Source organism: Gymnodraco acuticeps, unplaced genomic scaffold, assembly GCF_902827175.1.
Source record: "Gymnodraco acuticeps unplaced genomic scaffold, fGymAcu1.1, whole genome shotgun sequence".
NCBI lineage: Eukaryota > Metazoa > Chordata > Actinopteri > Perciformes > Bathydraconidae > Gymnodraco > Gymnodraco acuticeps.
In genome coordinates this window covers 1,972,003-1,985,050 of record NW_022991513.1, presented here as the reverse complement: position 1 = coordinate 1,985,050, position 13,048 = coordinate 1,972,003, and the positions used below count along the sequence as shown (strand labels likewise).

The window sequence follows — 13,048 nt, the reverse complement described above, 5'->3', positions numbered from 1 at the left end:
CCGGCCGGAAGTCCCCGGAGTTGGGGACTGGCTTCAGTAGAAGCTGCTGGGACTCCCAGCAGCTTCTACTGAAGCCTTCCGAGTAAATCGCCAGAACGCCGACACCTCCTCATCTCCACCGCTCCCATGTTTTATTTTGTGTTGCCATAAGTTAGTCTCTCTGCGTTTCTGCGCTGGGCTAATGCTAATGCTAATAATGCTAATGCGAGGATAATAAAATGGCGGCTTCACAAAACTTTTTGGGAGTTTTACGGGGCGTGGTTTGCAATCCGCCCAGCCAATCAGAAATATAGCTCTTTTCTCACAAGAGAGCCGCACGAAAGTCCCTGCTCTCTAGCAGGGATTTTCGTGGGGGTAAAAAGGTTCACATGAACTAATTTTAGTACCGGCTCTTTTTGGTGTGAACGCGATAAAAGAGTTCACATGAACTAAGTTCACATGAACCTTTGTGGGAAAAGTACCGCAGTGTGAATACGCCTATAGCAACGTGAAATAAAACGTTTCATGTCAGGAAACACTGGGTAAACAGACTGTGGTCAAGCCAGTAAAACACAGTCTAGCCAGCCCGCACGTTGTATTGCGGTCTGATTGCGGTGCGCGAATATCCTATGCATTACGGTAGAGGCCTGTAAAAACTGCCTTCAAAATAAAAGCGTTTACTCGGTCAAAAACAAATATACCTAAAAAACACACCAAACATATTCATATATACTGGAACTTAAATTAAGAAATATGTACGATATAATGTGATCAATAATAATTTAAAACATACTACGTATATACTACCACATTATAACTGAGTGAATGTAAAATGTAAGGATACAGTTATGAAGACATATCTGACATTTCCACCGGGTGACTCATTTCAATTGATGTTGACACCATCTCACAACACTCCTAAAATAACATTACTTTCTGGAGCACAATTTCAAATGTATGCTGTTTAAAATCTCAAATTAGATCTATTGTCCATCTATATTTTGATTATTATGTAATGGAAACTGTCCATAATCAAAGAGTCACTCGAAGTCAATCAAATACTTATTTCACTTCAGGGTGATAGCAGGACACCCCATCTAGTCAATCAGAGAAAATCAGGACAATCTGATGTAGAGTTTCAAAATAAAAGACCTTTGTAGTCTCATATGGGCTATCGTCCTTCTGTTTTTATACAAGAATAAATAAAAAACTGTCAAATTATCAAAGACTTATTTCACTCCAGGGTGATAGCAGGACACCCCATCTAGTCACTCAGAGAGAATCTAGACAATCTGATGTAGAGTTTCAAAATAAAAGACCTTTGTAGTCTCATATATGAGCTATCATCCCTCTATTTTTAGATAAGAATAAAACAAAAACTATCCAGTATCAAATGCTTATTTCACTGCAGGGTGATAGCAGGACACCCCATCTAATCACTCAGAGAGAATCTGGACAATCTGATGTGCAGTTTCAAAATTAAAGACCTTTGAAGTCTCATATATGAGCTATCGTCCTTTTGTTTGTATCCAACAGTTAAAATGTTCGAATTGCATTGAACCAGAATTGTCTCCCTTTTTTCTTTAACAGTGAAGAAAATTGGATATGTTAATGAGATTTTGACCGCAAAACTCAAAATGTCCCCGGTTTTAATTTAGAAAATCTGGTCACCTTACACTATTCAACTTTAAGTATGGTAAAGCACGGCAAAGAGAAAGGTACAGAGAAGGTCTGTGAGTTGGGTTGATCTGACTGCATCTGGTTAGTTGATGTTGCATATCATTCAGGACTGTGGACACTGAAAGCACCTGATGCACCTGAGAAGTGTGGACAACACCATCTGACCATCCCTGAAGAGAAAGAGGCTCTGGCTTAATATTGTCATCACCTGTAGAAACAACAAAATAACCAAATCAGACATTTCAATTTTCAACACACTTTAAGTGAAAATATGCGCACAATCACAAATACATTCTGGTAGGGCAGCTCAATTCATTTAACGAATACCTTCGATACTTTTAAATATCATTAAAACATAAAATATTTATAAACCATGCCCTGGTTGCAATAGACTTAATCAACATTCTGTCAGTGTATTTATTAGTGAGGAACATACAGGGAGGATTGTGTGATCTGAGTTTGTCCAACAGGTGGCAGTCTGGAATTAATAATACAGGGCAGAGATGCATCCTGTATCAATCTTTTAGTATGGGAAACCTTCCATAAGACACATTACCTCCTCTTGTAAGAATGTTTTTTGTTGTCTAAATAGCCTGGCATTCAATGTTACATTTTAGCACATCACTGACGAGCCCTGCATTTTCTCTAATGTTCTGTGTTGTTCTTGTTGTTAATAATCTTTGTGTTCACTTTTGATTTAAATCAGAGTTGCTTGAGCATCTACTCGCTTATGGCACTTTGTTTCTTAAAATGTGTGCAACATTTCTTAAAATAAGCGCAAAATCTGCCTGAAAACACATTCAACTCTAGCCTCCTTTTTATAAGTGAGGTTAATGGACAGTGAAATTCAAGTCCAGTACATTGATGTGAGGGAAGGTTTGAACAGTGCCAGAAGTGTTGGTGGATCTGGAGGTTTACTGACACTCCTTTAGGTGCAACTGGCCGCCTTTAAAACATCTGCATAAGTTAGGAGGGGAAACCCCCAGTGATGCATCAGCATACCACTTGTTACTGAAGATGTTCACACCTTGTTTTGTTTTTCGCTCTATTTTAAGTGTTTTATTCTATTATTTACATACTGAATAAAACAAATTGAAATTAGGATTAGGTTTCAAGTGAATCCTAATGTTAGAACATTTTAATATCAAGCTTTAAACTCTTTTTTTTTTAATGTTGGTTTGTAAATTTGGGTCTTAACTCATGAAAAATAATCCATCCCAGCAGTAAAACTATGTGTGGGAGGAAGGGTTTACTTTAAACCAAGGTTGCTGCAATCAATGGCAAGTGTTCAAGCTCATCCGCAATACAGGATTACTCCACACCCTTATGTCATTTTACTTTCAAGTTTATTTGTATTAAAAACACACTTAACTGTAGGCAAGGTTCATAAACCATTCAAAATAGAGGGGTCTTGATTGGCCCCTTATCTAAAGATAAACAATAAGTTGACTAATCAATCTGTCAGTTGACAGAAAAATCCTTCAACAAATGTATCTGTTATTCATCTTAAACATTGTTATACTTGTATTAAATCTAGGATGGAGGGGGGTGATTCACTGTCTGTTTAGCCTACAGCCTTTCAATGCTACTTCAATTATTAAACCAACCTCTACATTTAAAAACACAAACAACAAACTCTAAAAGCAGTTTGTTGAAGGTAATGACAAGTTACATTTAAAACGGATTTTAATTTACTCTTTGCACATGCTGAAGACACAGCGAAAGCCAATATGCAGTCAGTTTTACAGCTGTCCTCTTGTCTGGTTTCTCGCCTGCGCGGAAGAAAAAGTAGTCCCCACATACAGTGATAGGATCACGCTCCTACTTATACGGAGGTCTTGAACAGCATACGAAAAGACAGTTTTAAGCGTAATTTCCTACCGTATTTTTCCATATTGCGTTATTGCTCCATACTGTTTTAGTTTCCATGTAGGCTATAGGCACATCGCAGAGGCGAGCTGTCAAAACTGATAATAATAATAATAAGCATGCCCTGAACACACGTGTTGTAAAAGGAGCTGTCAAGGGAAGCAGAAATCAAAGTTTCTTTCTTTTTAAACGCGATGAAAAAATAGTTAAGCAATGAGTTGTGTCTAGAGAGGATTTTCTTTGCGGTCGATACCTAATATTACTACCGAGGTCCCTCGCCAGTGATATTTTCAGTCAGACAAATTATCTGAGAGATAATAAACGACGTTTCCGTCAGATTGTAGATAATTTTCTTCCTTTGACTTTCTCCACCTTGTGAAACTATAAGACGTTTGTATCCTTGATTTTCTCCTGTTGTTTAGTTGTAAATCAAACGCCCGGTGTTTCCACATGTCTTTAAAAAAAGCTTATATGCATATTCAAAATATTTTTCAAATGACAGCCTGATACTAGGCTTGTTTGAGACAAGCGAGACCTGCGCAGACCTGCGCAATTTCGATCAACGTCTTGCTCGTGCGTTGCATGATGGTTAGTCATTTTGTCCGACTTGCTCTGGAGGCTCGCCTACATGAGACGTTGAAATCTCGCGGGACAAAGACGCCCGCAGCCTTGAGAGCGAGGCTGCTTCTCAGGTCGATTAAATGAAATCCTTGCTTCCCTCACTTCGTCGTTTCCCTGCGTTTAGTCCCTCCCACCAGGGAAGCATGGAGGGACGCAAGGAAACCACGAGAAGCAGGGAAATTAGTTTTAAGAGCAATGGGACGTCCTTTCCTCCGGAGCGTCACGTGAAGCGACGTCCGTTTGTGATGACGCTGCACAGCTGTTCGTCTGGCAGCAGCCAGCTCTGTCCCCGTTATTTCCACAAACACCCCCGCCTCTGTTAGTGCACATTTACTGACATAAACATTAGTATCATCTGTTGTAGATCCAAATACATGAAATAAAATAAGAAGTCATTCTCAAAAAAGATAAACGCCATTCTTAAAATGTAAACGATCAATAGTTTGATTAATATTGATTAGAGTGCACAATAGAAATAAAATAATTGAGAGAAGAAAAAGAGATATGTTATCTATCAAAACCCAGTTAGATTAACATTCATTGGATTGCACACTTTGTGTGTTTGTGTGGATATGTAGCATATTAACATTTTAATAGCACTTAATGACTGAATGGAAATGACAATAAATGAAAATGTAAAACGAAAAAAGTGATCATGAAAATGTTTCCAAAAAATGAATTAAATGATTTGTGACCACTTTGTTGTTCAGATATATCACATATTTGTAACTAAATGATACATTAATTGAAACAAAACACGGTATAAACTGAGGAGTGAGTCCCGTGAGGTTCATGTATTTTCTTCACTCCGCTGGGGTATTGCTCTCATGTCAAGAACCATCAGATCAGTGCATGCACTGCCTCGTCCAATCAGTGAGCGATACACAGTAAGGGGGCAGGGTGAGTATCTGAGGATTTCATCGGAGGATGGTCTGGTGGTTCCTCGGTTATCGCTCCTCCATGATCGCTCCTCGCTCCTCCGGCAGAAATAAGAGCCATGGGACGGTACTCAAGATGGCGCAGGCAAATCAACTTCCGGTGAGACCGAGGAGCGAGGAAATGAAAATAGTCGACCTGAGAAGCAGCCCGAGGCGCGGCGAGGCGGCGCAGTTCCTCTCCACGGGCTGCGGAAGCGAAATGCTTGATGGGAAACGACTCGCTGATCTCGAGCTGAGCGCTCATTGGTGGGTTTTACCACGTGCTGGTGATGAAACTCTCCAATTGGCTGGGCAAAAGTTTGTTGTTGTTTTGTGTCAGTTTTACGTCGCCACTTCCATTCACATTTTTCATCATTGTTCCACAATATTTATCATCATTAAATTAGCATATTCATACACACTGTTCATACTGCTCTCAGGCTGCTGTGTATATCTAGTGTATTCATACCCCTCACTGTTTATTCATCATTCAATTCATTCTATATTTTATTCTGTAGATTGTGTACATTACTTTTCACTTTACTGCTTGTTGCACCTGGTTAGAAGCTAAACTGCATTTCGTTGTCTCAGTACCTGTAATATGTGCAATAACAATACAGTTGAATCTAATCTGGAGCAGGAACACATGTATTTACTTAGTACATATCTGACATTAACGATTAAACACGTGTGCATTCTTTATAAATGCAAACCGAGTCAAGCCGACTCCGGAGGTGGCGGTATGCACCTTAAAGTTGTTTGCAATCCGCCAAAAAACCAAGAGAAGAAGAAGAAGACGAAGCCGACTCCGAGCATGGACTCCGAGCTGTCCGACTTCAGGCGAGCTTTTTGAGACCTCCCTCGGCTGCGATCGGCTATTCTCGTCTACTTTCGAGGCGAGCCGCAACGCGTCTCAAACAAGCCTAGTGATTTCCACCAGCAGCAACAGCACTTCCGGTCTGTACCTTCAGAATAAAAGCACACAACGTTAACACTCTCCTAGCCTTTTTGGCCTCCTACGTGAACGGAGCTCCTTTTCTTTGGCCGTGAAGAGTGTCCACAGTCTGTCCTGTTTTCACACTGTCTGCCATTTACGCTACCTGGAGAGAGATACTGGAGTAAAGAAAAGCACATGGAAGAGGTCAGCTTTCCGGCGGTGCTATCCTCTTCCTGATTGTGCAATAGTTGGTGCACTTCCTTTCTATAGGCCCATTCAGCCTTCACTTTCCCTGGGAGATTTGACCATTTAGCAGAAATAATTGTGCAGTGAAAGACAGATTAGTTTTTACATTGCACACAGAGTGTACTTCGTAATGATAAGTTAAAGCAAAAACATGTCAATTAAAAACATATCATGCAACTTTGGTTGATTAAGGCAGTGTAATGAGGTATAGTCTAATATGGAGTTCTTCTGTTTCTTCATATTACAAATGCAACAGGATTTCTGAAAGAAAATAGGATTGTGGGATACTCATAAAAGATGCAAGCTACTATGGCAGCACTGTAGGCCCTTTTGTGGGGCATTGGCCATCTCTGCCTCAAGAAGACACAGTAGGCTTGTTTGAGACGCGTTGCGGCTCGCCTCGAAAGTAGACGAGAATAGCCGATCGCAGCCGGGGGAGGTCTCAAAAAGCTCGCCTGAAGTCGGACAGCTCGGAGTCGGCTTCGTCTTCTTCTTCTTCTTCTCTCCGTTTTTTGGCGGATTGCAAACAACTTTAAGGTGCATACCGCCACCTCCGGAGTCGGCTTGACTCGGTTTGCATTTATAAAGAATGCACACATGTGTTTAATCGTTAATGTCAGATATGTACTAAGTAAATACATTTGTTCCTGCTCAAGATTAGATTCAACTTTATTGTTATTGCACATATTATAGGTACTGAGACAACGAAATACAGTTTAGCTTCTAACCAGGTGCAACAAGCAGTAAAGTGAAAAGTAATGTACCCAATAGACAGAATAAAATATAGAATGAATTGAATGATGAATAAACAGTGAGGGGTATGAATACACTAGATATCAGCCTGTGAGCAGTATGAACAGTGTGTATGAATATGCTAAGATATATAAAGTATGAAAACGGTAAGCAGTATAGTATAAAATATATAGATATTAATTTCATGATGATAAACATTGTGGAACAATGATGAAAAATGGGAATGGATGTGGCGACGTAAAACTGACACAAAACAACAACAAACTTTTGCCAGCCAATTGGAGAGTTTCATCACCAGCACGTGGTAAAAACCACCAATGAGCGCTCAGCTCGAGATACCAGCGAGCCGTTTCCCATCAAGCATTTCGCTTCCGCAGCCCGTGGAGAGCAACTGCGCCAACTCGCCTCGCCTCGCTCTCAAGGCTGCGGGCGTCTTTGTCCCGCGAAATTTCAAAGTCTCATGTGGGCGGGCCTCCAGAGCAAGTCGGACAAAATGACTAACCATCATGCAACGCACTAGCAAGACGTTGATCGCAACTGCGCAGGTCTGCGCAGGTCTTGCTTGTCTCAAACAAGCCTAGTTTGTTCAGGTTTAGGACACTTTGGCCTTGTGTACATATTAAGCTATGTCATTTTTCAGTTGAAATGCTCTCTGGTACCATTATTTAATAGTTGCCTGATATTTCTTCAGCCATTTTGATTTGCATAAATAAGTTATAAGAATACAGCATATGTTGTAAGTAATACTGCTTTAACTCAACCATGTCCCTCTCAAATTACACTTATGTAAGGTTGTTACATTATCCTCTACCAAAGGTTGCCTCTTGTAAGCTATGCACATACTCCAGAGAGGATTACATGGTCAAATCCAGTGCAATCAGTGCTCCATATATGCTGGAATAATACTTAATAAACAGTGTTAGTTTGGATAAATCAACTACAGTGTATACAAAAGTTACAATTTCAATTAATAAAATCAACTAATTGAAACATTGTTCGTTTGGGGCTAGAGTCTATGATCCACTCTTCTAATAAGTTCATTATTTCCGAAATTAATCAACTAATCATTAAGTTTATAAAATGTTAGAAACAAGTGAGAAATGTCCATCCCATCTCCTCAAAGTTCATAGTGGTGCCTCTTAAACGTCCTGTTTTGTCAGTCCCAAGGTCAGAAATATTTATTTGAATAATAATTATAAAACAAAAAGTCAAGAATATTCCACATTTAAGGACATAACATTTCTGCAATCAATGCATGACAAAAAATAACCATTAAATGTGCCAAAAATGTTTTCTGTCATTGACTATTCAAATAAGGGACTAATTGTTTCAGTACTATACTCTAGTTCTGCTCCTTCCATTGCCTGACATGTACACTTATTTATTTTTTCAATATACAAAATTAACAAGTGTTGCAAGAAAAGCAAGTTTTGGAATATTGTGTGATTATTAAAGTGCAGTTTGTTTCCGGCATTGACATGTAAATATGTCAGTGATGCTGCAGTCTAATAAAGCCAATTGAAAGCATCTCTAATACTAATGTGTGCAGCAGACTCCTGCAGCATCTCCCGCTGTGTGGGACCATCATGTCACTGTGCGCGGCGGAGGGATACGATAACCAATGTCATCGTGGTGCTGAGGCTTTTGCAAACCAAAAATGTCTGCCTAAGGGAAACTCGTAACTGATATAGAGGATATTTTACACAGGTGTTGCCGTTTTAACCATAGACAGTCTATGGTTTTAACCCACATTTCGCTCTTTTGAGGCGTTTTGCAAGAAAGCGAGTCTTCACCAGATGACCCCAGTCGGGATTTTAAGGTAACAAGGTAAAATATCAGTGGGAGTTTACCAAAAGCTTTCGGAGCAGTGAAAGAAGTTGGGAGTTGAGAAAGACCATCACAGCGTTTTGTTTTAGGACCTGGGGATTCTGACATTTGAATTATTTGTTTGGCAGAGTAACTTATTTTGACCCAGCGTGTCATTTATGTTTCGCACTGCACCTGGTTGCTATTTTCAACACAAATTAACCAGAAACAGCTCGTGTTAGCCAGCTAGCCAAGGTACGTTATGTGCCTGAGCAAATCTTAACAATCGTAATGCTCGACCACACATAGCACTGACATTAACACTGTCCGTGAAAGCCTCATCAGTGAGTTACATAAATGTCGTTACAGAGAAACATTGTTACTGCAGCACTGAGGAGCTGCATGTCTGTACCACCCATGCATCTCTCTCAAATCAACGCAAACTAAAGGTGTGCACATCATTTGCGATATTTTAAGCTTTAATAATGCAACCAAACTGTCAGAGTCTCTATTTGCAGCAATACCAGAGCCAACTTTTCTTCTCAGTGAGGCTCTTTTATCCTGCATCCATAACAATCACCTCGGTGGCAGTCATTTCCTGTGGCAGTCCGCTGCTGAATAAAGCAGCACGCTGTGACCTGATGGACTGTGTTTTCTTCAGGTTTCTAGATCGGCAGGATGAATCCTCAGCAGCGGATTGCCGCTCTCGGAACAGACAAGGAATTGAGTGACCTGCTGGATTTCAGTGCGGTATGATGGCTGTTTGCTCTTTTTTCTGTCTTCACCTCTCGATGTCATGCAGCTCTGCTGGCTTTCAGAGCTGTTAGGGGGTTCAAATAGGCTAAAGCATGACTAATTGATCTGTTAACATTAGTGTTGGTTATGATGTGACAGACTAGGCTTGCTTTTTTAAAATGCATTAGCTGCTTTAAGGATAATTGCAGCATATTATGTGAATGGCTGCTTTCACAGTGTTGAGTCTTGGCTCTAATTGTACCTCCGTATTCCTCCATGCAGATGTTCTCCCCACCTGTGAGCGGAGCGAAGAACAGGCCCACCACCCTCGGCAGCAGTCGGTTCACTGCAGCAGGTAGGGTACCTCAAAGCCCCTCACTAAACCCTCTGATGTGTTCTCATAGTTTTCATCCGGAGCTGGGTGACATGGCTAAAATCTACTGTAAAGATATAGGTTGTTTCATTACTCGATAACGATATATTGCAATAAAGCAAGTCAATTAAATGGTAAAGCTTTTTTAAAAGACTCCTTGCTAATGATTGACAAATGAAAAGTAGTGAGCATTTGATTAAGAACTTCGGTTACAAATCTCAAAACAAAACAACAATTTTCAAAGGATATTCTTTAAACATATTTCAATCAGTATGCATATTTGTGATCAGTTTAGACAATATCTTGATGTATGATTTAAGCACGAAATGTTATTTAATTTTTTTTTTTTATTCACAAATTATGTATATATAAATAATCAATAATACAATCTTAAAAACCAGGAAAATACACTTTTACCATATTACAAAACCTCAGACTATATCTACTCTCATATCACGATGTCAATATAATATTGATTTATTTTCCAGCCCTTTCTTTCTTTCTGCCTTGCATGTGATGCCTCTCACTCCTCTGTGTGCTCTGGTGGTTGAAACATGGAATAAAGCACAGTTGAAGCCACAGATATCTTCTAATTAGTATCATGGTGAAAAAGTGAATCATGTTTTACCGTACTGTCAGATGAGGTGTAAATCTGGCATGTTTTGGCTTTTTAAATTAACTATTAAGTGCAGCAAGTGTTCACATAAACAATAGAGTCTGTCTTTATCGGGGTTCGCTGTGAGGTGTGTTGGAGGTACGTTCAGAATCCAGTTAATTAAAATGTCAGAGTGAGAAGCGGTCAGAAGTGGAGTTGCTTGTGAATTGTAGTAGTGGATTGTGAGAAATCCTCTCATAGAGTTATGTAGTGTTTTTTTCTTCTTTGTACAAGCAGCAGTTTGACAGTTCTCAAAACCCTCATATACAAACACGCTTGTCTCTCCCACAAATTCCTGGTCCTTGTTTTGTTTATCTGTGAGCATCTCGATGGATGGTTTGGCTGTTTTTAAGAAGAGTTCAGATTCCCTGCTTCTGGATTGCTTCCCAGCTATAAATGCTACAGGACATTAATCCGAAGCACATCTATTGTCTCGTGCTATAAGTGAAAGTCAACAATCAAGCATTATGTTTTCTGAAAGCATGTTCTGTGAGCATCCACAAAGCCTCCTTGTAGTCAGTTATCTGTGAAACGAAAGACACACACTTAGTGGAAACTGAAAAGACAAAGAACCGAGAACAGGGCTGTCTCACATGAACCGTGGAGTTGTGCGGATTCATTTTAGTATACCTAATCATTTGTGTGTGTGTGTGTGTGTGTCCTAGCATTACTATACTTGTGGGGACCTAAATCTGTTTACACAGTCACGTATGGGAACAAATTGGAGGTCCCCATGAGGGGAATCATTACTTTTAGGGTGAAGACTTGGTTAGGGTTAGGCATGTGTTGGTTATGGTTAAGGTTAGGATAAGTCTCCAGGAAATGCATGTAAGTCAATGTAATGTCCCCTGAAGTGATGTATACATGGTGTGTGTGTGTGTGTGTGTACTTTCCTAGTGAGGTTCCCATGATAATTATATGAACGCTACAAACAATCATTGTTAGGGTTGTTGTTTTAAGATCATATTAAAGCTGGTTTTATTACCCAGTGGACAAAATATCCACCTGCAGTACAGAAATGTAACAACTGCAGCCTCGAGGATGAATAATAATAGACAATATTCTGTAAACAGTCGTAAAAAAAATGTCAAAGATTGCATCAGATTATACAGGTGTACATAATAAATTACATTTCACTGTATGTTTGTGGATAAGGAAATGTTTTCAAAAATCAGGTTGTTGAGTTACGGAGCCCCCTAGGGGATATGGAGAAGAAAACAAATAATAATTTAAAAAAAAAAAAAAAAATATGTTTTGCGAGATCTCGCAAAACCTTTGCGAGATCTCGCAATACTTTTGCGAGATCTCGCAAAACCCCTTTGCGAGATCTCGCAATACTTTTCATTTAGTACTTCCTGGTCAGTTCGGCTGCTACGGCAACACAGAAACCACAACAATGGAGTGGTTCATCGATTTTACTTTGAGCTTGGCCTTAAATATAAAGATATAACATAAGTGTTTGGCAATAGGCACGGGTTTCACACATAGACTGTATATATAAAGGGTTTCACATAAGTGAAGACACCTCAAGAGAACACTCAGAGCAAGGGGACATGCACGTCCCTCTGAGCTGGGTTATTGACAGATTCGAATTTCGCGGATCAATAACTCATGAACATAACGTTGTAAAAATACAAACAACATGACTTTACAATCATAGCAAGGTAGAGAACGAGCTACAGAGTCGTTTTTATCAGAACAGTTCGATACGCGCCGTCATCCGAGCTAAACATCAATAATTGGTCACAATCTGCAGCTGGAGGAGGGAGAGGAGTGCTTAGGGACCGTCTACAAACTGCAACGGGGTTTTGCGAGATCTCGCAAAAGTATTGCGAGATCTCGCAAAGGGGTTTTGCGATATCTCGCAAAACATTTTATTTTTATTTTTTTTCAAATAATTTTTTTTTTCTTCTCCATGTCCCCTAGGGGGCTCCGTATTGAGTCAATGTTGAAACACATTGATGACACAAAATACTTGATTTGGATACTTGAATTTTGATTACTCAAGGTTGGTGCTCTGTGTATAATGATCATCACACATGCAATCTCAATCATCAATGTCATTCATGTACTGTATTAAGAAATAATTGCTGTGTGCATTTTGATTTATTATAATCTTTCAAGATATTGACATGTACCTTCAGACTACGGGTTGTCTACTTATCGATACGTCTATCTGCAATTATTTTAACAATCGAGAAGTATAGTGACAACATGGCTATAAATCCCGTTTTTCAGACACTCAAATATGGAGATGTATATCCTATTAAACTGGTTTTCTTTTTTTTGGACTGACAAAACAAGTCTTTTTAATACTTTAAGAATTTGGGATGAAGTTTTTCTCTATTTTTAACATTTCAGACCCAAAGGTTTATCTGGAAATGAAGTGGCAGATGAATCAATAATGAAAATAAAAGGTTATTTGCAGTCCTGCTCTAGGCCGGGGCTTGCACTCTGTGACCTCTAAAACAGAAACC

The 13,048-nt window shown here is 39.5% G+C and overlaps 1 protein-coding gene across 5 annotated transcripts in view; it reads left to right on the top strand.

Moving 5' to 3' along the window:
- Window positions 1-8,614: 8,614 nt before the first annotated feature.
- tcf12 (transcription factor 12) overlaps window positions 8,615-13,048 on the top strand; it is a 74,553-nt gene continuing 70,119 nt past the window's right edge. For 3 of the 5 annotated variants that reach the window (XM_034196959.1, XM_034196960.1, XM_034196955.1), the window contains exons 1-3: window positions 8,615-8,821; window positions 9,470-9,558; window positions 9,826-9,898. In XM_034196959.1, the coding sequence (XP_034052850.1) occupies window positions 9,487-9,558; window positions 9,826-9,898 (145 nt within the window). In that variant the 5' untranslated portion in view covers window positions 8,615-8,821; window positions 9,470-9,486. Of the gene's footprint in view, window positions 8,830-9,241; window positions 9,258-9,469; window positions 9,559-9,825; window positions 9,899-13,048 lie in introns of those variants that run through there. The other 2 variants (XM_034196956.1, XM_034196958.1) reach the window with 2 other exon arrangements.